General features: G+C 47.0%; 1 protein-coding gene across 7 annotated transcripts in view; it reads left to right on the forward strand.

Annotated features, from left to right (window-relative positions):
* Positions 1-20,865, forward strand: part of otogl (otogelin-like) — a 38,676-nt gene that overhangs the window by 17,113 nt on the left and 698 nt on the right. Inside the window, exons 36-58 of one of the 7 annotated variants that reach the window (XM_028967426.1) lie at positions 1-4; positions 85-262; positions 391-533; positions 616-639; positions 756-848; positions 3,882-4,071; positions 4,723-4,940; positions 5,049-5,190; positions 5,271-5,456; positions 5,529-5,741; positions 5,832-5,936; positions 6,010-6,117; positions 6,276-6,377; positions 6,481-6,585; positions 7,908-7,948; positions 8,031-8,094; positions 8,195-8,373; positions 9,549-9,653; positions 9,730-9,849; positions 9,936-9,981; positions 10,405-10,437; positions 10,622-10,693; positions 11,021-11,100. The exon at positions 1-4 is cut by the window's left edge and continues 562 nt beyond it. In XM_028967426.1, the coding sequence (XP_028823259.1) occupies positions 1-4; positions 85-262; positions 391-533; positions 616-639; positions 756-848; positions 3,882-4,071; positions 4,723-4,940; positions 5,049-5,190; positions 5,271-5,456; positions 5,529-5,741; positions 5,832-5,936; positions 6,010-6,117; positions 6,276-6,377; positions 6,481-6,585; positions 7,908-7,948; positions 8,031-8,094; positions 8,195-8,373; positions 9,549-9,653; positions 9,730-9,849; positions 9,936-9,981; positions 10,405-10,437; positions 10,622-10,693; positions 11,021-11,100 (2,551 nt within the window). Of the gene's footprint in view, positions 5-84; positions 263-390; positions 534-615; positions 640-755; positions 849-3,881; positions 4,072-4,722; positions 4,941-5,048; positions 5,191-5,270; positions 5,457-5,528; positions 5,742-5,831; positions 5,937-6,009; positions 6,118-6,275; positions 6,378-6,480; positions 6,586-7,907; positions 7,949-8,030; positions 8,113-8,194; positions 8,374-9,548; positions 9,654-9,729; positions 9,850-9,935; positions 9,982-10,404; positions 10,438-10,621; positions 10,694-11,020; positions 11,101-20,865 lie in introns of those variants that run through there. The other 6 variants (XM_028967427.1, XM_028967429.1, XM_028967428.1 and 3 more) reach the window with 6 other exon arrangements.

The following is a 20,865-nucleotide window of genomic DNA, read 5'->3' on the forward strand; positions in this document are numbered from 1 at the left end:
CACGGTGTGTTATTGTGTGTGCGTGTGTGTGTGTGTTCCCACTGTGTGTGGATATGTAGGTGTATTGATGTCTGTGTGTTTCAGGCCCCGTATTCAGTGCGTGTGGACGAATGCAGTGAGTTGATCTGTTTGGAAGGTCAGCTGATGTTACACAACGCGTCTGAACACTGCAGACACAACATCACACAACCACACTGCAACCTGCTGGGCATGGCTGTCCAGACCAACACAGACCGCTGCTGCCCACAGTGGAGCTGCCCATGTAGGGGGACACACCCACTCACACACACAATGATGTAATGATGTGTTCCCCAAAGACTCAACCATGTGCATGTGTGCTTATGTTTGTGTATGTTTGTGTGTGTGTGTGTGTGTGTGTGTGTGTGTTAGGCCGCTGCTCTGTAATCTCAGATCTCCGGGTCATCACGTTTGATGGGAATAATGTGGCTCTGTACGATAACGGCTCTTACATCTTGGTCCACCTGCCCAGAGAGAACATTGTGGGTCACATTGAGAAATGTCCCACCAGTGAGGTAACAAAGCTCCGCCTACAACCTTCACACAGCCTGTCTCTGACAGCTCTGACATAAGTCACTTCCTGTTCCTTTTCTCCAGAGTGTCAACTACATCAGGAGGCCCGTGAGTTTACCTTGGACCATAATCAGCGCACACACACACACACACACAGAATACTGTACTGTTCATCTTTATTTTATTCGTTTCTGTAGCCCCACCTCTCTTTCTGTTCCCTGTAGACCCCCAGCGGCGGCACCTCTGGTCTGTGTTTTAAGAAGCTGAACATTACAACTCACTCCTACAAGGTCATGATCAACCGGCTGGAGCGGAAGGTGCTGACATCATGATCTTGATGGTTATGTTCTGGTTATGCATTGTTCATATGCGGGTCATGGTTTTTATGGTTATGTTCTGGTTATGTGTTGTTCATATGCGGGTCATGGTCTTAATGGTAAAGTTCTGGTTATGCATTGTTTATATGCGGGTCATGGATTTTATGGTTATGTTCTGGTTATGTGTTGTTCATATGCGGGTCATGGTCTTGATGGTAAAGTTCTGGTTATGCATTGTTTATATGTGGGTCATGGTTTTTATGGTTATGTTCTGGTTATGCATTGTTCATATGCGGGTCATGGTCTTGATGGTTATATTCTGGTTATGCATTGTTTATATGTGGGTCATGGTTTTTATGGTTATGTTCTGGTTATGCATTGTTCATATGCGGGTCATGGTTTTTATGGTTATGTTCTGGTTATTCGTTGTTCATATGCGGGTCATGGATTTTATGGTTATGTTCTGGTTATGCATTGTTTATATGCTGTTTGTGGTTTTTATGGTTATGTTCTGGTTATTCGTTGTTCATATGCGGGTCATGGTCTTGATGGTTATATTCTGGTTATGCATTGTTTATATGTGGGTCATGGTTTTTATGGTTATGTTCTGGTTATGCATTGTTCATATGCGGGTCATGGTTTTTATGGTTATGTTCTGGTTATTCGTTGTTCATATGCGGGTCATGGTCTTGATGGTTATATTCTGGTTATGCATTGTTTATATGTGGGTCATGGTTTTTATGGTTATGTTCTGGTTATGCATTGTTCATATGCGGGTCATGGTCTTGATGGTTATGTTCTGGTTATTCGTTGTTCATATGCGGGTCATGGTCTTGATGGTTATATTCTGGTTATGCATTGTTTATATGTGGGTCATGGTTTTTATGGTTATGTTCTGGTTATTCGTTGTTCATATGCGGGTCATGGATTTTACGGTTATGTTCTGGTTATGTGTTGTTCATATGCGGGTCATGGTCTTGATGGTAAAGTTCTGGTTATGCATTGTTTATATGCTGTTTGTGGTTTTAATGGTTATGTTCTGGTTATGCATTGTTCATATGCGGGTCATGGTCTTGATGGTTATATTCTGGTTATGCATTGTTTATATGTGGGTCATGGTTTTTATGGTTATGTTCTGGTTATTCGTTGTTCATATGCGGGTCATGGTCTTGATGGTAAAGTTCTGGTTATGCATTGTTTATATGTGGGTCATGGTTTTTATGGTTATGTTCTGGTTATTCGTTGTTCATATGCGGGTCATGGTCTTGATGGTTATATTCTGGTTATGCATTGTTTATATGTGGGTCATGGTTTTTATGGTTATGTTCTGGTTATGCATTGTTCATATGCGGGTCATGGTCTTGATGGTTATGTTCTGGTTATTCGTTGTTCATATGCGGGTCATGGTCTTGATGGTTATATTCTGGTTATGCATTGTTTATATGTGGGTCATGGTTTTTATGGTTATGTTCTGGTTATTCGTTGTTCATATGCGGGTCATGGATTTTATGGTTATGTTCTGGTTATGTGTTGTTCATATGCGGGTCATGGTCTTGATGGTAATGTTCTGGTTATGCATTGTTTATATGCTGTTTGTGGTTTTTATGGTTATGTTCTGGTTATGCATTGTTCATATGCGGGTCATGGTCTTGATGGTTATATTCTGGTTATGCATTGTTTATATGTGGGTCATGGTTTTTATGGTTATGTTCTGGTTATTCGTTGTTCATATGCGGGTCATGGTCTTGATGGTAAAGTTCTGGTTATGCATTGTTTATATGTGGGTCATGGTTTTTATGGTTATGTTCTGGTTATTCGTTGTTCATATGCGGGTCATGGTCTTGATGGTTATATTCTGGTTATGCATTGTTTATATGTGGGTCATGGTTTTTATGGTTATGTTCTGGTTATTCGTTGTTCATATGCGGGTCATGGATTTTATGGTTATGTTCTGGTTATGTGTTGTTCATATGCGGGTCATGGTCTTGATGGTAAAGTTCTGGTTATGCATTGTTTATATGCTGTTTGTGGTTTTTATGGTTATGTTCTGGTTATGCATTGTTCATATGCGGGTCATGGTCTTGATGGTTATATTCTGGTTATGCATTGTTTATATGTGGGTCATGGTTTTTATGGTTATGTTCTGGTTATTCGTTGTTCATATGCGGGTCATGGTCTTGATGGTAAAGTTCTGGTTATGCATTGTTTATATGTGGGTCATGGTTTTTATGGTTATGTTCTGGTTATTCGTTGTTCATATGCGGGTCATGGTCTTGATGGTTATATTCTGGTTATGCATTGTTTATATGTGGGTCATGGTTTTTATGGTTATGTTCTGGTTATGCATTGTTCATATGCGGGTCATGGTCTTGATGGTTATGTTCTGGTTATTCGTTGTTCATATGCGGGTCATGGTCTTGATGGTTATATTCTGGTTATGCATTGTTTATATGTGGGTCATGGTTTTATGGTTATGTTCTGGTTATTCGTTGTTCATATGCGGGTCATGGATTTTATGGTTATGTTCTGGTTATGTGTTGTTCATATGCGGGTCATGGTCTTGATGGTAAAGTTCTGGTTATGCATTGTTTATATGCTGTTTGTGGTTTTTATGGTTATGTTCTGGTTATGCATTGTTCATATGCGGGTCATGGTCTTGATGGTTATATTCTGGTTATGCATTGTTTATATGTGGGTCATGGTTTTTATGGTTATGTTCTGGTTATTCGTTGTTCATATGCGGGTCATGGTCTTGATGGTTATATTCTGGTTATGCATTGTTTATATGTGGGTCATTGTTTTTATGGTTATGTTCTGGTTATTCGTTGTTCATATGCGGGTCATGGTCTTGATGGTTATGTTCTGGTTATGTGTTGTTCATATGTGGGTCATGGTTTTTATGGTTATGTTCTGGTTATGCATTGTTTATATGCTGTTTGTGGTTTTTATGGTTATGTTCTGGTTATGCTTTGTTCATATGGTGGTCATGGTTATGGTTATATTATGCCTTGTTTATGTTTTTTTTTGCTGAAGGTCTCTGTGAACCAGATCACAGCTCGACTTCCCTTCAGTAGGCAGAAGCTCCACATCGATGATACAGGTACCATGTATATGATCCAGACACCCAGTGGGCTCAACATCCAGTGGTACCACAGCACGGGCATTATGGTGCTGCAGTACTCCGCCCCTGCCAACATCACCACGGCAACCAAGGGACTCTGCGGTCAGTGGGTGTGGCTTGCTTTCTAATGTATGGGTGCCAGTGTTGCTGCTAACGTTCAGCCACTGCCAAACCAGTGAGAACCTGTCTACTGATTTGAGAACCCAACGCTGCATCTACATCACTGTAATTGTGTTCTTCACAGCCTTGGTTGACACGCTCAGGTGGATTTTTTAAGAAGAACAGTAGACTCATTGATGTACAGAAATTACATTTATTTCTTCTTCGTATTACTTTGATGAGTCCTTGAATGTGGTAAAGAATTGTACCTACCTTATACTATGGAGTGCGAACATGGCCGCGAGCTGTCACAATTCCGTACTGCAGGACACATGATGAACATAATTAACAAAATGAATGTCATAGCATTGTATCTTATTTACCTATTCATTAGCATATATAATATTTGATATTCCTGACACCAACAATCACAAACGCACTTACTTCGCAAAATTGGCACATTTCATTTTTCAGCAGCCTAAACAACTTCAGATTTGATTTATTTAAAGTTCGGTTTGCTTTTAGCAAACTTTAGTTGACGTCACAGTTTCACAATATTCTTGTGGCCTCGGTGAACACAGGCGGAATGGCACAGGAACCGCACTGGCACTGGTGCAGTGGTCACGGGGAATGATGAAAAGAAACTGTGTTCAGGCTGCTGTGATGGGAACCCTGCGGATGACCTGCGTCTGCCCAATGGGACGGTTCTACGGGAGGTGGAGGATATCCCAGCATTCCTGCAGGGCTGGATGGTGGACACATTGGAGGAGGCCGTTTCCTTCCGCAGAGTTGGAGACAACTGCACCACAGGCAACTGCTCCATGTGCTTGAACATGCTGAACCAGCGTCCATTCTCCCAGTGTCACCACAAGGTACACACACACAGAAGCTCTGCTGAAGCCGTCACAGGTTGTATTTGTGTAGGTGTACGGTAAAGTGTGTGTGTGTGTGTGTGTGTGTGTGTGTGTATGTGTGTGTAGGTTTCTCCCGAGCAGTTCTGTGATAAGGTCTTTGCTGGTGATCTACACTATAAGGACCACGAGTGTGACTTCCTGGCTGCATTCGTGGCGATCTGCTACACACACCAGATCTGCATCTCCTGGAGGAAACCCAACTTCTGCCGTGAGTAATGAACACACACACACACACACACACACACGCAGATACAGTCCGTATTTCACGCTGTGTGTGTGTGTGTGCAGCACTAAAGTGCCCTGTTGGTAAGGAGTATCAGCCATGTGTGAATACGTGCCAGACGAGGACGTGCCAGAACCGGGATTTTTACGAGGAGAGCACCTGCACGTCCATCCGGGAGGAGTGTGTCTGTAGGAGCGGCACCATCCTGCACCGTGCTGACTCCGCCTTCTGCGTCTCAGAGGGACTGTGTGGTGAGTGTGTCCTGAGGAGCCCTGGGAGCCTGGCTTCACTCTGACTTCTCATGGCCTGTGGTGGTGTTGCAGTGTGTACGGACAACACCGGCCTCCCGCGTGCCGCGGATGAGGTGTGGAACGGCTCCGAGCGGGGCTGCTGCCTCTTCCGCTGCCTTCAGAACGGGAGTGTGATCGCCGTGGAGCCGGAGTGTGAGGACGGCCCCGCCCCCCTGTGTGAGAGAGAGGGCGAGCACGCCCTCAGTGTGCTGGAGGAAGGAGCGTGCTGCCCCAAGAAAATATGTGGTAACGTTCACACACGTCACGCATCTCCCCCCGGCCATGGCCGCCGCTCATATAATCAGTATTACACGGCCTTGTGTGTGTGTGACACAGAGTGCAATCTAACACTGTGCCAGAGTGACATTCCGAACTGTGATGTTGGGTTCAGACTGCTGATTGGCTACAGCCTCCTGTCCTGCTGTCCAGAGTATCGCTGTGGTAAGTAATCATACACACACATGCCGATTGAACGATTGACTGACTGACTGACTGATGGACTGATGGATTGTAGAATGTGATCCTCTGTCCTGCCCCCGGGTTCCGATGCCAGTGTGCAGAGAAGATCAGTTCCTGGTTGAGGTTCGACAGGAGCGCAGCTGCTGCTACAGTTTTCTCTGTGGTATTTCATGTGTTTATTACTTCTGTGTGTGTGTGTGTGTGTGTGTGTGTGTGTTCTGATGTGTTTGTGTATTCATGGTCTGCATTTTCTGCTGATATGTGTGATGTGGGTGATTTTCTGGTGTATATGTGTGTGTGTGTTTTCTCCATGTTCATCAGTGTGTGAATCCTGCATCGATCCCATTCCAGTCTGTGTACCTGGAGAGATCCTCGCCGTGGATATGAACACAACCAATCACTGCTGTCCTCAGTACCACTGTGGTACAAACACACACACACACACAGACACTTGTACGCTTTATACACAAGAGGATCTCATACTGAGTCAACAATAATGATATTTGTGACTTGTGTGTGTTTGCAGTGTGTGATGTGAATGTGTGTCCAGAAGCTTCTGTAAGTTGTGCCCCTGGAGCTGCACTCATCAAGAGACCAGTGAGAGGACGCTGCTGTCCCGACTACACCTGTGGTATCTCGCTGTATACATATGTAGAAGTGGCTGTGTGTGTATCTACACATTCTTGCTTCTGTGTGTAAAATTATGTTGCTTTGCTGTGATGTGTGTGTTGTATCTCTGTGCTATTGTGATGTGTGTAAGCGTGTGTTGTGTCCCTGTGCTATTGTGATGTGTGTAAGCGTGTGTTGTGTCTCTGTGCTATTGTGATGCATGTAAGCGTGTGTTGTATCTCTGTACTGTTGTGATGTGTGTAAGTGTCTGTTTTATCTCTGTGCTATTGTGATGCGTGTAAGCGTGTGTTGTGTCTCTGTGCTATTGTGATGTGTGTAAGTGTCTGTTGTATCTCTGTGCTGTTGTGATGCGTGTAAGCGTGTGTTGTGTCTCTGTGCTATTGTGATGTGTGTAAGTGTCTGTTGCATCTCTGTGCTATTGTGATGCGTGTAAGCGTGTGTTGTGTCTCTGTGCTATTGTGATGTGTGTAAGTGTCTGTTGTATCTCTGTGCTGTTGTGATGCGTGTAAGCGTGTGTTGTGTCTCTGTGCTATTGTGATGTGTGTAAGTGTCTGTTGCATCTCTGTGCTATTGTGATGCGTGTAAGTATGTGTTGTATCTCTGTACTACTGTGATGGGTGTAAGCATGTGTTGTGTCTCTGTGCTGTTCTGATGTGTAAGTGTGTGTCGTGTTTCTGTGTTGTTCTGATGTGTAAGCGTGTGTTGTGTCTCTGTGCTGTTGTGATGAGTGTAAGCATGTGTTGTATCTCTGTGCTATTGTGATGTGTGTAAGCATGTGTTGTGTCTCTGTGCTGTTCTGATGTGTAAGTGTGTGTTGTGTTTCTGTGCTGTTCTGTTGTGTAAGTGTGTGTTGTGTTTTTGTGTTGTTCTGATGTGTAAGTGTGTGTTGTGTCTCTGTGCTGTTCTGATGTGTGTAAGCATGTGTTGTGTCTCTGTGCTGTTCTGATATGTAAGCGTGTGTTGTATCTCTGTGCTGTTCTGATGTGTAAGTGTGTGTTGTGTCTCTGTGCTATTGTGATGTGTGTTAGCGTGTGTTGTGTCTCTGTGCTGTTCTGATATGTAAGTGTGTGTTGTGTTTCTGTGTTGTTCTGATGTGTAAGTGTGTGTTGTGTCTCTGTGCTGTTCTGATATGTAAGTGTGTGTTGTGTTTCTGTGTTGTTCTGATGTGTAAGCGTGTGTTGTGTCTCTGTGCTGTTCTGATATGTAAGTGTGTGTTGTGTTTCTGTGTTGTTCTGATGTGTAAGTGTGTATTGTGTCTCTGTGCTGTTCTGATGTGTGTAAGCATATGTTGTATCTCTGTACTGTTGTGATGTGTGTTGACAGAATGCCAGTGTCACAACATCAGCCGCCCCCTGTGCGCAGTGGTGAGTTGTGTATATGTGTTGATTGTAGGTGCGTGTGTTGGGGTGTGTGTTGTGTCTGACTCTTGCTTTTGGTCATGTTTAGGGTGAAGTTCAGGTGGAGGTGCCAGACTACAGCACCGTGTGCGGCTGTCCCCAGTTCACCTGCAGTAAGACGATCAGAGGACCATCTAACCATCAAACCTCCTCACCAAGCAGCTAAAGAAGTTTCTCTTACATCTGTGTGTGTGTTTGTGTGTGTGTGTGTAGAGAAGGCAGATGTATGTTTGTTTCAGGGCATCACTGTGCTGAGTCCAGGTCAGTCTATGGTTCAGTACTTTGAGGGGGATTTGTGTTACACCGTCCACTGCCTCCAGCACAGAGATACACACACTGGCTACTACGCAATGGACATCTCGACCGTCAACTGTACAGAGAAGTGTGAGCTGGTACGCCTCATGCACACGCGCACTTGCACAAATCAAATCAAAAGGTTGCCGGTTCGAATCCGGATCCACCAAGGCGCCACTGAGGTGTGCTGTGCTGCGGGTGCTCACCTCATTTCTGCTGTCACCGGAACCAGAACTTTTACATAAGGCTTGGATTTGTCAACACGCACACACACACATCAATATACAGTACAGTACATCAATATACAGTACACAACTTCTCATTGACCATTTACGTTGGTAGATTCTCACTGAAGGCATCAAAATGATGAATGAACACATGTGGAGTTATGTGGAGACCTGGCCTCCACAGACTAAAGAATGCAACACTTACACGGCATGAGAATAAATCCAAGCCTTATGTAAAAGTTCTGGTTCCGGTGACAGCAGAAATGAGGTGAGCACCCGTAGCACAGCACACCTCAGTGGTGCCTTGGTGGATCCGGATTCGAACCGGCAACCTTTTGATTACGGGGCCGCTTCCTTATCCGCTAGGCCACCACTGCCCCAACACATATGAATGTAACAGTGTTCATGAATGTCAGATTCACATTGTGGGTGGTAGTAGCCTAGTGTGTAACACACTATGAACCAGAACACCCACTTACTACCATCGTGTCCCTGAGCAAGACACTTAACCCTGAGTGTCTCCAGGGAGACTGTCCCTGTCACTACTGATTGTAAGTCGCTCTGCATAAGGGCGTCTGGTAAATGCGGTAAATGTAACTGCGCTAATAATCTGTCTACATTGTTTGGTAGTGGGCGTGGTCGCAGGACGATTTTTGGAAAACATCATGTGTGGAACAGCTGTTTATATGTATAAGATATAGATTATGTGACCATGATCCTCATGCTACATCTATTAAAGAGTTTTGAAAATAGATCTCAGTGTTTATTGTACAAACCATCCCCAACCCTGCACTGACACCATTTGCAGGCTCACTCTACTCTGGAAGGGGGTCCCTCTCTCTATCACTCCTTCCCAACGTTTCTTCCTTTCTTTTTTTCTGGAGTTTTTCCTTGTGTGCAGAAGGGTCAAGTGTGGGGGGGTGTCAACTGTAGGGTCTGTCAAAGCCCATTGAGACATACTGTATGTGATTTTGGGCTCTATAAGAAATAAATGTCGATGTTGTTGTTGTTTACCTGTGTGTGTGTGTGTGTGTGTGTGTGTGCAGCATCAGGTATACATCCCATCTTCTGATCCACATGTTTGCTGCGGTTCCTGTAAGAACATCACCTGTGTGTTCTCCTCTGAAAATGGCACCTCGGAGCTCTTCCTGGTACGGCTGTGTTTCCCTTGGCATCAGATTTTTGACGGTGAAAATTGCTCATTTGGACCGATGTTGTGTCCTTTAGGCAGGAAGTTCCTGGGTGTCTAACTGCACTCGGTACGACTGCATGGAGACGGCAGTGGGCGCAGTAGTTCTGGCCTCAGGCGTGGTCTGTCCACCCTTCAATGACACTGAATGCATTCAGGTTTGTAAATGTTCCACCACAGTTGTCACCTGTCACCTGATGAAGAAACCTGATCTGTGTTCTTGTGTGTGTGGTTCCTGTTGCAGAATGGTGGCGTGGTTCAGACATACGTGGATGGCTGCTGTAAAACATGTAAGTGACCCTTGACCCTAGTGACTGCTCGTCTTGCTTGGGGGTCACTGTGTGCTGACTGCTCGGCGTGTGGGGCTGGGAGCCGGGCTGCAGCGCTGGGCTTCCTGGCTGAACGCCTGGCAATAGTCGCCCCCCGCTGTCCTGGAGGGCAAACTGCATCCCAGCAGCAACCTTATACAAGTGTCTCTGCCTGGCAGTCAGTGTGTCTGTACGTCATCCATGTTGTCTGTAGAGGAGATCTCCCTCCTGAATTTGGCTACAGCAGCATCTGGAGCTTTTCCAGCATGTTAACACACAAACACATAAATCACAATCAAATCATTGTGGTTGTAAAGAGTGTGTGAACACACCTTTCAGCTCTTGTCTGCTTTCATATATATGTGTGTGTGTGTGTGCGTCTGTGTGTGAATGTGCTTGCCGCAGTGGACTGCGCTTCATCAGCTGGGCAGCTACAGTGTAGGTGTGTTTGGCATGTTTGCATATGCATGTGGACTGACTTCAGTTTATACTCCATCTTCTACAGACACACACACTCACACTGACACATGCACACATATGCAGTATTTTAACACACACACAGTCCCTCACAACCCTATCCTGCTAACTGATGACGTTGGACTGTGTCTCTCCTGACGCCCAGGTGCTGGACTGGGTTTGTTGCCCTTTACCATTAGACCCGTAACCCCCACAGCTAGCACTAACTGTGACACAGGTACTGGCCTCCACTAACACACACCCCACTCACCACTGCCTGTGTGTGTATATTTGTGTATGAATTACCCTGTTCTTTGACTTTCATTGTATTTTTCTGTTTGTGTGATTGCAGTTTGAACTGCTCTATGACTGGTATATTTGGTTTGTAACTCAACTGTTTACTGTTATATTTCTGTCGAATGAATCACAAAATGCAACATTTATATCTGTGTGTGTGTGTGTGTGTGTGTGTTGTCTTGGTCAGAGACACTGAAATCTGTAACTCAGTTGTGTGTTTGTATGTGTCTTACATAACTGTTGCATGTGTGTGTGTGTGTGTGTGTAGGTAAAGAGGATGGCAAGGCTTGTAAGAGAGTGGCCATCAGAACCACCATACGGAAAGATGACTGCCGGAGTAACACTCCTGTAAGGAACAGCAAAGTATACAGCACAGCACAGACGCAGAGCTTGATAGCAGCTAAAACGCAGCACAGACAAAGAGCTTGAAAGCAGCTAAAACAGCACAGACGCAGAGCTTGAAAGCGGCTAAAACGCAGCACAGACGCAGAGCTTGAAAGCGGCTAAAACACAGACGCAGAGCTTGAAAGCGGCTAAAACACAGCACAGACGCAGAGCTTGAAAGCAGCTAAAACAGCACACACGCAGAGCTTGAAAGCGGCTAAAAGGCAGCACAGACACAGAGCTTGATAGCGGCTAAAACGCAGCACAGACGCAGAGCTTGAAAGCGGCTAAAACACAGACGCAGAGCTTGAAAGCGGCTAAAACAGCACACACGCAGAGCTTGAAAGCGGCTAAAAGGCAGCACAGACACAGAGCTTGATAGCGGCTAAAACGCAGCACAGACGCAGAGCTTGAAAGCGGCTAAAACAGCACAGACACAGAGCTTGATAGCGGCTAAAACGCAGCACAGACGCAGAGCTTGAAAGCGGCTAAAACACAGACGCAGAGCTTGAAAGCGGCTAAAACACAGCACAGACGCAGAGCTTGAAAGCAGCTAAAACAGCACACACGCAGAGCTTGAAAGCGGCTAAAAGGCAGCACAGACACAGAGCTTGATAGCGGCTAAAACGCAGCACAGACGCAGAGCTTGAAAGCGGCTAAAACACAGACGCAGAGCTTGAAAGCGGCTAAAACAGCACACACGCAGAGCTTGAAAGCGGCTAAAAGGCAGCACAGACACAGAGCTTGATAGCGGCTAAAACGCAGCACAGACGCAGAGCTTGAAAGCGGCTAAAACAGCACAGACACAGAGCTTGATAGCGGCTAAAACGCAGCACAGACGCAGAGCTTGAAAGCGGCTAAAACAGCACAGACGCAGAGCTTGAAAGCGGCTAAAACACAGACGCAGAGCTTGAAAGCAGCTAAAAGGCAGCACAGACACAGAGCTTGATAGCGGCTAAAACGCAGCACAGACGCAGTCAATGCAGAGCTTGATAGCGGCTAAAACGCAGCACAGACGCAGTCAATGCAGAGCTTGAAAGCGGCTAAAACGCAGCACAGACGCAGAGCTTGAAAGCGGCTAAAACGCAGCACAGACGCAGAGCTTGAAAGCGGCTAAAACAGCACAGACGCAGAGCTTGAAAGCGGCTAAAACACAGCACAGGCGCAGAGCTTGAAAGCGGCTAAAACACAGACGCAGAGCTTGAAAGCGGCTAAAACACAGATGCAGAGCTTGAAAGAGGCTAAAACAGCACACACGCAGAGCTTGAAAGCGGCTAAAAGGCAGCACAGACACAGAGCTTGATAGCGGCTAAAACGCAGCACAGACGCAGAGCTTGAAAGCGGCTAAAACAGCACAGACACAGAGCTTGATAGCGGCTAAAACGCAGCACAGACGCAGAGCTTGAAAGCGGCTAAAACAGCACAGACGCAGAGCTTGAAAGCGGCTAAAACACAGACGCAGAGCTTGAAAGCAGCTAAAAGGCAGCACAGACACAGAGCTTGATAGCGGCTAAAACGCAGCACAGACGCAGTCAATGCAGAGCTTGATAGCGGCTAAAACGCAGCACAGACGCAGTCAATGCAGAGCTTGAAAGCGGCTAAAACGCAGCACAGACGCAGAGCTTGAAAGCGGCTAAAACAGCACAGACGCAGAGCTTGAAAGCGGCTAAAACACAGCACAGGCGCAGAGCTTGAAAGCGGCTAAAACACAGACGCAGAGCTTGAAAGCGGCTAAAACACAGATGCAGAGCTTGAAAGAGGCTAAAACAGCACAGACGCAGAGCTTGAAAGCGGCTAAAACACAGATGCAGAGCTTGAAAGAGGCTAAAACAGCACAGACGCAGAGCTTAAAAGCGGCAAAAACGCAGCACAGACGCAGAGCTTGAAAGCAGCTAAAACAGCACAGATGCAGAGCTTGAAAGCGGCTAAAATGTTGCACATACGCAGAGCTTGAAAGCAGCTAAAACGCAGCACAGACAAAGAGCTTGATAGCGGCTAAAACGCAGCACAGACGCAGAGCTTGAAAGCGGCTAAAACAGCACAGACGCAGAGCTTGAAAGCGGCTAAAACAGCACAGACGCAGAGCTTGAAAGCAGCTAAAACAGCACAGATGCAGAGCTTGAAAGCGGCTAAAATGTTGCACAGACGCAGAGCTTGAAAGCGGCTAAAACACAGCACAGACGCAGAGCTTGAAAGCGGCTAAAACACAGCACAGACGCAGAGCTTGAAAGCGGCTAAAACACAGCACAGACGCAGAGCTTGAAAGTGGCTAAAACGCAGCACAGACGCAGTCAATGCAGAGCTTGAAAGTGGCTAAAAAACAGCACAGACGCAGAGCTTGAAAGCGGCTACAACACAGACGCAGAGCTTGAAAGCGGCTAAAAAAGCACAGATGCAGAGCTTGAAAGCGGCTAAAACACAGCACAGACGCAGAGCTTGAAAGCAGCTAAAACAGCACAGACGCAGAGCTTGAAAGCGGCTAAAACACAGACGCAGAGCTTGAAAGCGGCTAAAACACAGATGCAGAGCTTGAAAGCGGCTAAAACACAGACGCAGAGCTTGAAAGCAGCTAAAACACAGACGTAGAGCTTGAAAGCGGCTAAAACAGCACAGACGCAGAGCTTGAAAGCGGCTAAAACACAGATGCAGAGCTTGAAAGAGGCTAAAACAGCACAGACGCAGAGCTTGAAAGCGGCTAAAACACAGATGCAGAGCTTGAAAGAGGCTAAAACAGCACAGACGCAGAGCTTAAAAGCGCCTAAAACGCAGCACAGACGCAGAGCTTGAAAGCAGCTAAAACAGCACAGACGCAGAGCTTGAAAGCGGCTAAAATATTGCAAAGACGCAGAGCTTGAAAGCGGCTAAAACACAGCACAGACGCAGAGCTTGAAAGCGGCTAAAACAGCACAGACGCAGAGCTAGAAAGCGGCTAAAACGCAGCACAGACGCAGAACTTGAAAGCGGCTACAACACAGACGCAGAGCTTGAAAGCGGCTAAAACGCAGCACAGACGCAGTCAATGCAGAGCTTGAAAGTGGCTAAAACACAGCACAGACGCAGAGCTTGAAAGCGGCTACAACACAGAAGCAGAGCTTGAAAGCGGCTAAAACAGCACAGATGCAGAGCTTGAAAGCGGCTAAAACGCAGCACAGACGCAGAGCTTGAAAGCAGCTAAAACAGCACGGACGCAGAGCTTGAAAGCGGCTAAAACACAGACGCAGAGCTTGAAAGCGGCTAAAACAGCACAGACACAGTCAATGCGGAGCTTGAAAGCAGCTAAAACGCAGAACAGACACAGAGCTTGAAAGCAGCTAAAACAGCACAGACGCAGAGCTTGAAAGCGGCTAAAACACAGACGCAGAGCTTGAAAGCGGCTAAAACAGCACAGACGCAGAGCTTGAAAGCGGCTAAAACACAGATGCAGAGCTTGAAAGTGGCTAAAACACAGACGCAGAGCTTGAAAGCGGCTAAAACACAGATGCAGAGCTTGAAAGCAGCTAAAACACAGACGCAGAGCTTAAAAGCGGCTAAAACACAGACGCAGAGCTTGAAAGTGGCTAAAACACAGCACAGACGCAGAGCTTGAAAGTGGTTAAAACACAGACGCAGAGCTTGAAAGCGGCTAAAACACAGCACACACGCGGAACTTGAAAGCGGCTACAACACAAACGCAGAGCTTGAAAGCGGCTAAAACAGCACAGACGCAGAGCTTGAAAGCGGCTAAAACACAGACGCAGAGCTTGAAAGCGGCTAAAAGGCAGCACAGACGCAGAGCTTGAAAGCAGCTAAAACAGCACAGACACAGAGCTTGAAAGCGGCTAAAACACAGACGCAGAGCTTGAAAGCGGCTAAAACAGCACAGACGCAGAGCTTGAAAGCGGCTAAAATGTTGCACAGACGCAGAGCTTGAAAGTGGCTAAAACACAGCACAGACGCAGAGCTTGAAAGTGGTTAAAACACAGACGCAGAGCTTGAAAGCGGCTAAAACAGCACAGACGCAGAGCTTGAAAGTGGCTAAAACACAGCACAGACGCAGAGCTTGAAAGCGGCTACAACACAGACGCAGAGCTTGAAAGCGGCTAAAACAGCACAGACGCAGAGCTTGAAAGCAGCTAAAACGCAGATGCAGAGCTTGAAAGCGGCTAAAAGGCAGCACAGACGCAGAGCTTGAAAGCAGCTAAAACAGCACAGACACAGAGCTTGAAAGCGGCTAAAACACAGACGCAGAACTTGAAAGCGGCTACAACACAGACGCAGAGCTTGAAAGCGGCTAAAACGCAGCACAGACGCAGTCAATGCAGAGCTTGAAAGCGGCTAAAGCAGCACAGACGCAGAGCTTGATAGCGGCTAAAACGCAGCACAGACGCAGAGCTTGAAAGCGGCTAAAACAGCACAGACGCAGAGCTTGAAAGTGGCTAAAACAGCACAGACGCAGAGCTTGAAAGCGGCTAAAACACAGACGCAGAGCTTGAAAGCAGCTAAAAGGCAGCACAGACACAGAGCTTGATAGCGGCTAAAACGCAGCACAGACGCAGTCAATGCAGAGCTTGAAAGCGGCTAAAACGCAGCACAGACGCAGAGCTTGAAAGCGGCTAAAACGCAGCACAGACGCAGAGCTTGAAAGCGGCTAAAACACAGCACAGACGCAGAGCTTGAAAGCGGCTAAAACACAGACGCAGAGCTTGAAAGCGGCTAAAACACAGATGCAGAGCTTGAAAGCGGCTAAAACACAGACGCAGAGCTTGAAAGCAGCTAAAACACAGACGCAGAGCTTGAAAGCGGCTAAAACAGCACAGACGCAGAGCTTGAAAGCGGCTAAAACACAGATGCAGAGCTTGAAAGAGGCTAAAACAGCACAGACGCAGAGCTTGAAAGCGGCTAAAACACAGATGCAGAGCTTGAAAGAGGCTAAAACAGCACAGACGCAGAGCTTAAAAGCGGCTAAAACGCAGCACAGACGCAGAGCTTGAAAGCAGCTAAAACAGCACAGACGCAGAGCTTGAAAGCGGCTAAAATGTTGTACAGACGCAGAGCTTGAAAGCGGCTAAAACACAGCACAGACGCAGAGCTTGAAAGCGGCTAAACACAGCACAGACGCAGAGCTTAAAAGCGGCTAAAACACAGCACAGACGCAGAGCTTGAAAGTGGTTAAAACAGACGCAGAGCTTGAAAGTGGCTAAAACACAGCACAGACGCAGAGCTTGAAAGCGGCTAAAACAGCACAGACGCAGAGCTTGAAAGCGGCTAAAACGCAGCACAGACGCAGTCAATGCAGAGCTTGAAAGTGGCTAAAACACAGCACAGACGCAGAGCTTGAAAGCGGCTACAACACAGACGCAGAGCTTGAAAGCGGCTAAAAAAGCACAGATGCAGAGCTTGAAAGCAGCTAAAACACAGCACAGACGCAGAGCTTGAAAGCAGCTAAAACAGCACAGACGCAGAGCTTGAAAGCGGCTAAAACACAGACGCAGAGCTTGAAAGCGGCTAAAACACAGATGCAGAGCTTGAAAGCGGCTAAAACACAGACGCAGAGCTTGAAAGCAGCTAAAAGACAGACGCAGAGCTTGAAAGCGGCTAAAACAGCACAGACGCAGAGCTTGAAAGCGGCTAAAACACAGATGCAGAGCTTGAAAGAGGCTAAAACAGCACAGACGCAGAGCTTGAAAGCGGCTAAAACACAGATGCAGAGCTTGAAAGAGGCTAAAACAGCACAGACGCAGAGCTTAAAAGCGGCTAAAACGCAGCACAGACGCAGAGCTTGAAAGCAGCTAAAACAGCACAGACGCAGAGCTTGAAAGCGGCTAAAATGTTGCACAGACGCAGAGCTTGAAAGCGGCTAAAACACAGCACAGACGCAGAGCTTGAAAGCGGCTAAAATGTTGCACAGACGCAGAGCTTGAAAGCGGCTAAAACACAGCACAGACGCAGAGCTTGAAAGCGGCTAAAACACAGCACAGACGCAGAGCTTGAAAGCGGCTAAAACTTAGACGCAGAGCTTGAAAGCGGCTAAAACACAGATGCAGAGCTTGAAAGCGGCTAAAACACAGACGCAGAGCTTGAAAGCAGCTAAAACACAGACGCAGAGCTTGAAAGCGGCTAAAACAGCACAGACGCAGAGCTTGAAAGCGGCTAAAACACAGATGCAGAGCTTGAAAGAGGCTAAAACAGCACAGACGCAGAGCTTGAAAGCGGCTAAAACACAGATGCAGAGCTTGAAAGAGGCTAAAACAGCACAGACGCAGAGCTTAAAAGCAGCTAAAACGCAGCACAGACGCAGAGCTTGAAAGCAGCTAAAACAGCACAGACGCAGAGCTTGAAAGCGGCTAAAATGTTGCACAGACGCAGAGCTTGAAAGCGGCTAAAACACAGCACAGACGCAGAGCTTGAAAGCGGCTAAAACAGCACAGACGCAGAGCTTGAAAGCGGCTAAAACGCAGCACAGACGCAGAACTTGAAAGCGGCTACAACACAGACGCAGAGCTTGAAAGCGGCTAAAACGCAGCACAGACGCAGTCAATGCAGAGCTTGAAAGTGGCTAAAACACAGCACAGACGCAGAGCTTGAAAGCGGCTACAACACAGACGCAGAGCTTGAAAGCGGCTAAAACAGCACAGATGCAGAGCTTGAAAGCGGCTAAAACGCAGCACAGACGCAGAGCTTGAAAGCAGCTAAAACAGCACAGACGCAGAGCTTGAAAGCGGCTAAAACACAGACGCAGAGCTTGAAAGTGGCTAAAACAGCACAGACGCAGAGCTTGAAAGCGGCTAAAACAGCACAGACACAGTCAATGCAGAGCTTGAAAGCAGCTAAAACGCAGCACAGACGCAGAGCTTGAAAGCAGCTAAAACAGCACAGACGCAGATCTTGAAAGCGGCTAAAACACAGACGCAGAGCTTGAAAGCGGCTAAAACAGCACAGACGCAGAGCTTGAAAGCGGCTAAAACACAGATTCAGAGCTTGAAAGTGGCTAAAACACAGACGCAGAGCTTGAAAGCGGCTAAAACACAGATGCAGAGCTTGAAAGCAGCTAAAACACAGACACAGAGCTTGAAAGCGGCTAAAACACAGATGCAGACCTTGAAAGTGGCTAAAACACAGACGCAGAGCTTGAAAGCGGCTAAAACAGCACAGACGCAGAGCTTGAAAGCAGCTAAAACAGCACAGACGCAGAGCTTGAAAGCGGCTAAAACACAGATGCAGAGCTTGAAAGTGGCTAAAACAGCACAGACGCAGAGCTTGAAAGCAGCTAAAACAGCACAGACGCAGAGCTTGAAAGCGGCTAAAATGTTGCACAGACGCAGAGCTTGAAAGCGGCTAAAACACAGCACAGACGCAGAGCTTGAAAGCGGCCAAAACACAGCACAGACGCAGAGCTTGAAAGTGGCTAAAACACAGCACAGACGCAGAGCTTGAAAGTGGTTAAAACACAGACGCAGAGCTTGAAAGCGGCTAAAACACAGCACACACGCGGAACTTGAAAGCGGCTACAACACAAACGCAGAGCTTGAAAGCGGCTAAAACAGCACAGACGCAGAGCTTGAAAGCAGCTAAAACGCAGATGCAGAGCTTGAAAGCGGCTAAAAGGCAGCACAGACGCAGAGCTTGAAAGCAGCTAAAACAGCACAGACACAGAGCTTGAAAGCGGCTAAAACACAGACGCAGAGCTTGAAAGCGGCTAAAACAGCACAGACGCAGAGCTTGAAAGCGGCTAAAATGTTGCACAGACGCAGAGCTTGAAAGCGGCTAAAACACAGCACAGACACAGAGCTTGAAAGTGGCTAAAACACAGCACAGACGCAGAGCTTGAAAGTGGTTAAAACACAGACGCAGAGCTTGAAAGAGGCTAAAACAGCACAGACGCAGAGCTTGAAAGTGGCTAAAACACAGCACAGACGCAGAGCTTGAAAGCGGCTACAACACAGACGCAGAGCTTGAAAGCGGCTAAAACAGCACAGACGCACAGCTTGAAAGCAGCTAAAACGCAGATGCAGAGCTTGAAAGCGGCTAAAAGGCAGCACAGACGCAGAGCTTGAAAGCAGCTAAAACAGCACAGACACAGAGCTTGAAAGCGGCTAAAACACAGACGCAGAGCTTGAAAGCGGCTAAAACAGCACAGACACAGTCAATGCAGAGCTTGAAAGCAGCTAAAACGCAGCACAGACGCAGAGCTTGAAAGCAGCTAAAACAGCACAGACGCAGAGCTTGAAAGCGACTAAAACAGCACAGACGCAGAGCTTGAAAGCGGCTAAAACACAGACGCAGAGCTTGAAAGCGGCTAAAACAGCACAGACGCAGAGCTTGAAAGCGGCTAAAACACAGATGCAGAGCTTGAAAGTGGCTAAAACACAGATGCAGAGCTTGAAAGCGGCTAAAACAGCACAGATGCAGAGCTTGAAAGCGGCTTAAACACAGACGCAGAGCTTGAAAGCGGCTAAAATGTTGCACAGACGCAGAGCTTGAAAGCGGCTAAAACACAGCACAGACGCAGAGCTTGAAAGCGGCTAAAACAGCACAGACGCAGAGCTTGAAAGCGGCTAAAACGCAGCACAGACGCAGAGCTTGAAAGCGGCTAAAACACAGATGCAGAGCTTGAAAGCGGCTAAAACAGCACAGACGCAGAGCTTGAAAGCGGCTAAAACAGCACAGACACAGTCAATGCAGAGCTTGAAAGCAGCTAAAACGCAGCACAGACGCAGAGCTTGAAAGCAGCTAAAACAGCACAGACGCAGAGCTTGAAAGCGGCTAAAACAGCACAGACGCAGAGCTTGAAAGCGGCTAAAACACAGACGCAGAGCTTGAAAGCGGCTAAAACAGCACAGACGCAGAGCTTGAAAGCGGCTAAAACACAGACGCAGAGCTTGAAAGTGGCTAAAACACAGACGCAGAGCTTGAAAGCGGCTAAAACAGCACAGATGCAGAGCTTGAAAGCGGCTTAAACACAGACGCAGAGCTTGAAAGCGGCTAAAAGGCAGCACAGACGCAGAGCTTGAAAGTGGCTAAAACACAGCACAGACGCAGAGCTTGAAAGTGGTTAAAACACAGACGCAGAGCTTGAAAGCGGCTAAAACAGCACAGACGCAGAGCTTGAAAGTGGCTAAAACACAGCACAGACGCAGAGCTTGAAAGTGGTTAAAACACAGATGCAGAGCTTGAAAGCGGCTAAAACACAGATGCAGAGCTTGAAAGTGGCTGAAACACAGACGCAGAGCTTGAAAGCGGCTAAAACACAGACGCAGAGCTTGAAAGCGGCTAAAACACAGACGCAGAGCTTGAAAGCGGCTAAAACAGCACAGACGCAGAGCTTGAAAGCGGCTAAAACACAGACGCAGAGCTTGAAAGTGGCTAAAAAAGCACAGACGCAGAGCTTGAAAGCGGCTAAAACACAGATGCAGAGCTTGAAAGAGGCTAAAACAGCACAGACGCAGAGTTTGAAAGCGGCTAAAACACAGCACAGACGCAGAGCTTGAAAGCGGCTAAAACAGCACAGACGCAGAGCTTGAAAGCGGCTAAAACACAGACAGTCACAGTCGACACAGATCTTGAATGTGGCTAAAACACAGTAGACGCAGTCAGTGCAGAGCTTGAAAGCAGCTAAAACACAGCACAGACACAATCGATGCAGAGCCGCGTTGTGCAGCTCAGCTGCACCCGAAACACTACCACTGTGGACTACAACTACAACAAAGCGGCTACAATACAGCAGAGATATAGATGACACAGAAGACAGCT

The sequence above is a fragment of the Denticeps clupeoides genome, unplaced genomic scaffold (assembly GCF_900700375.1).
Source record: "Denticeps clupeoides unplaced genomic scaffold, fDenClu1.1, whole genome shotgun sequence".
Classification (NCBI taxonomy): domain Eukaryota; kingdom Metazoa; phylum Chordata; class Actinopteri; order Clupeiformes; family Denticipitidae; genus Denticeps; species Denticeps clupeoides.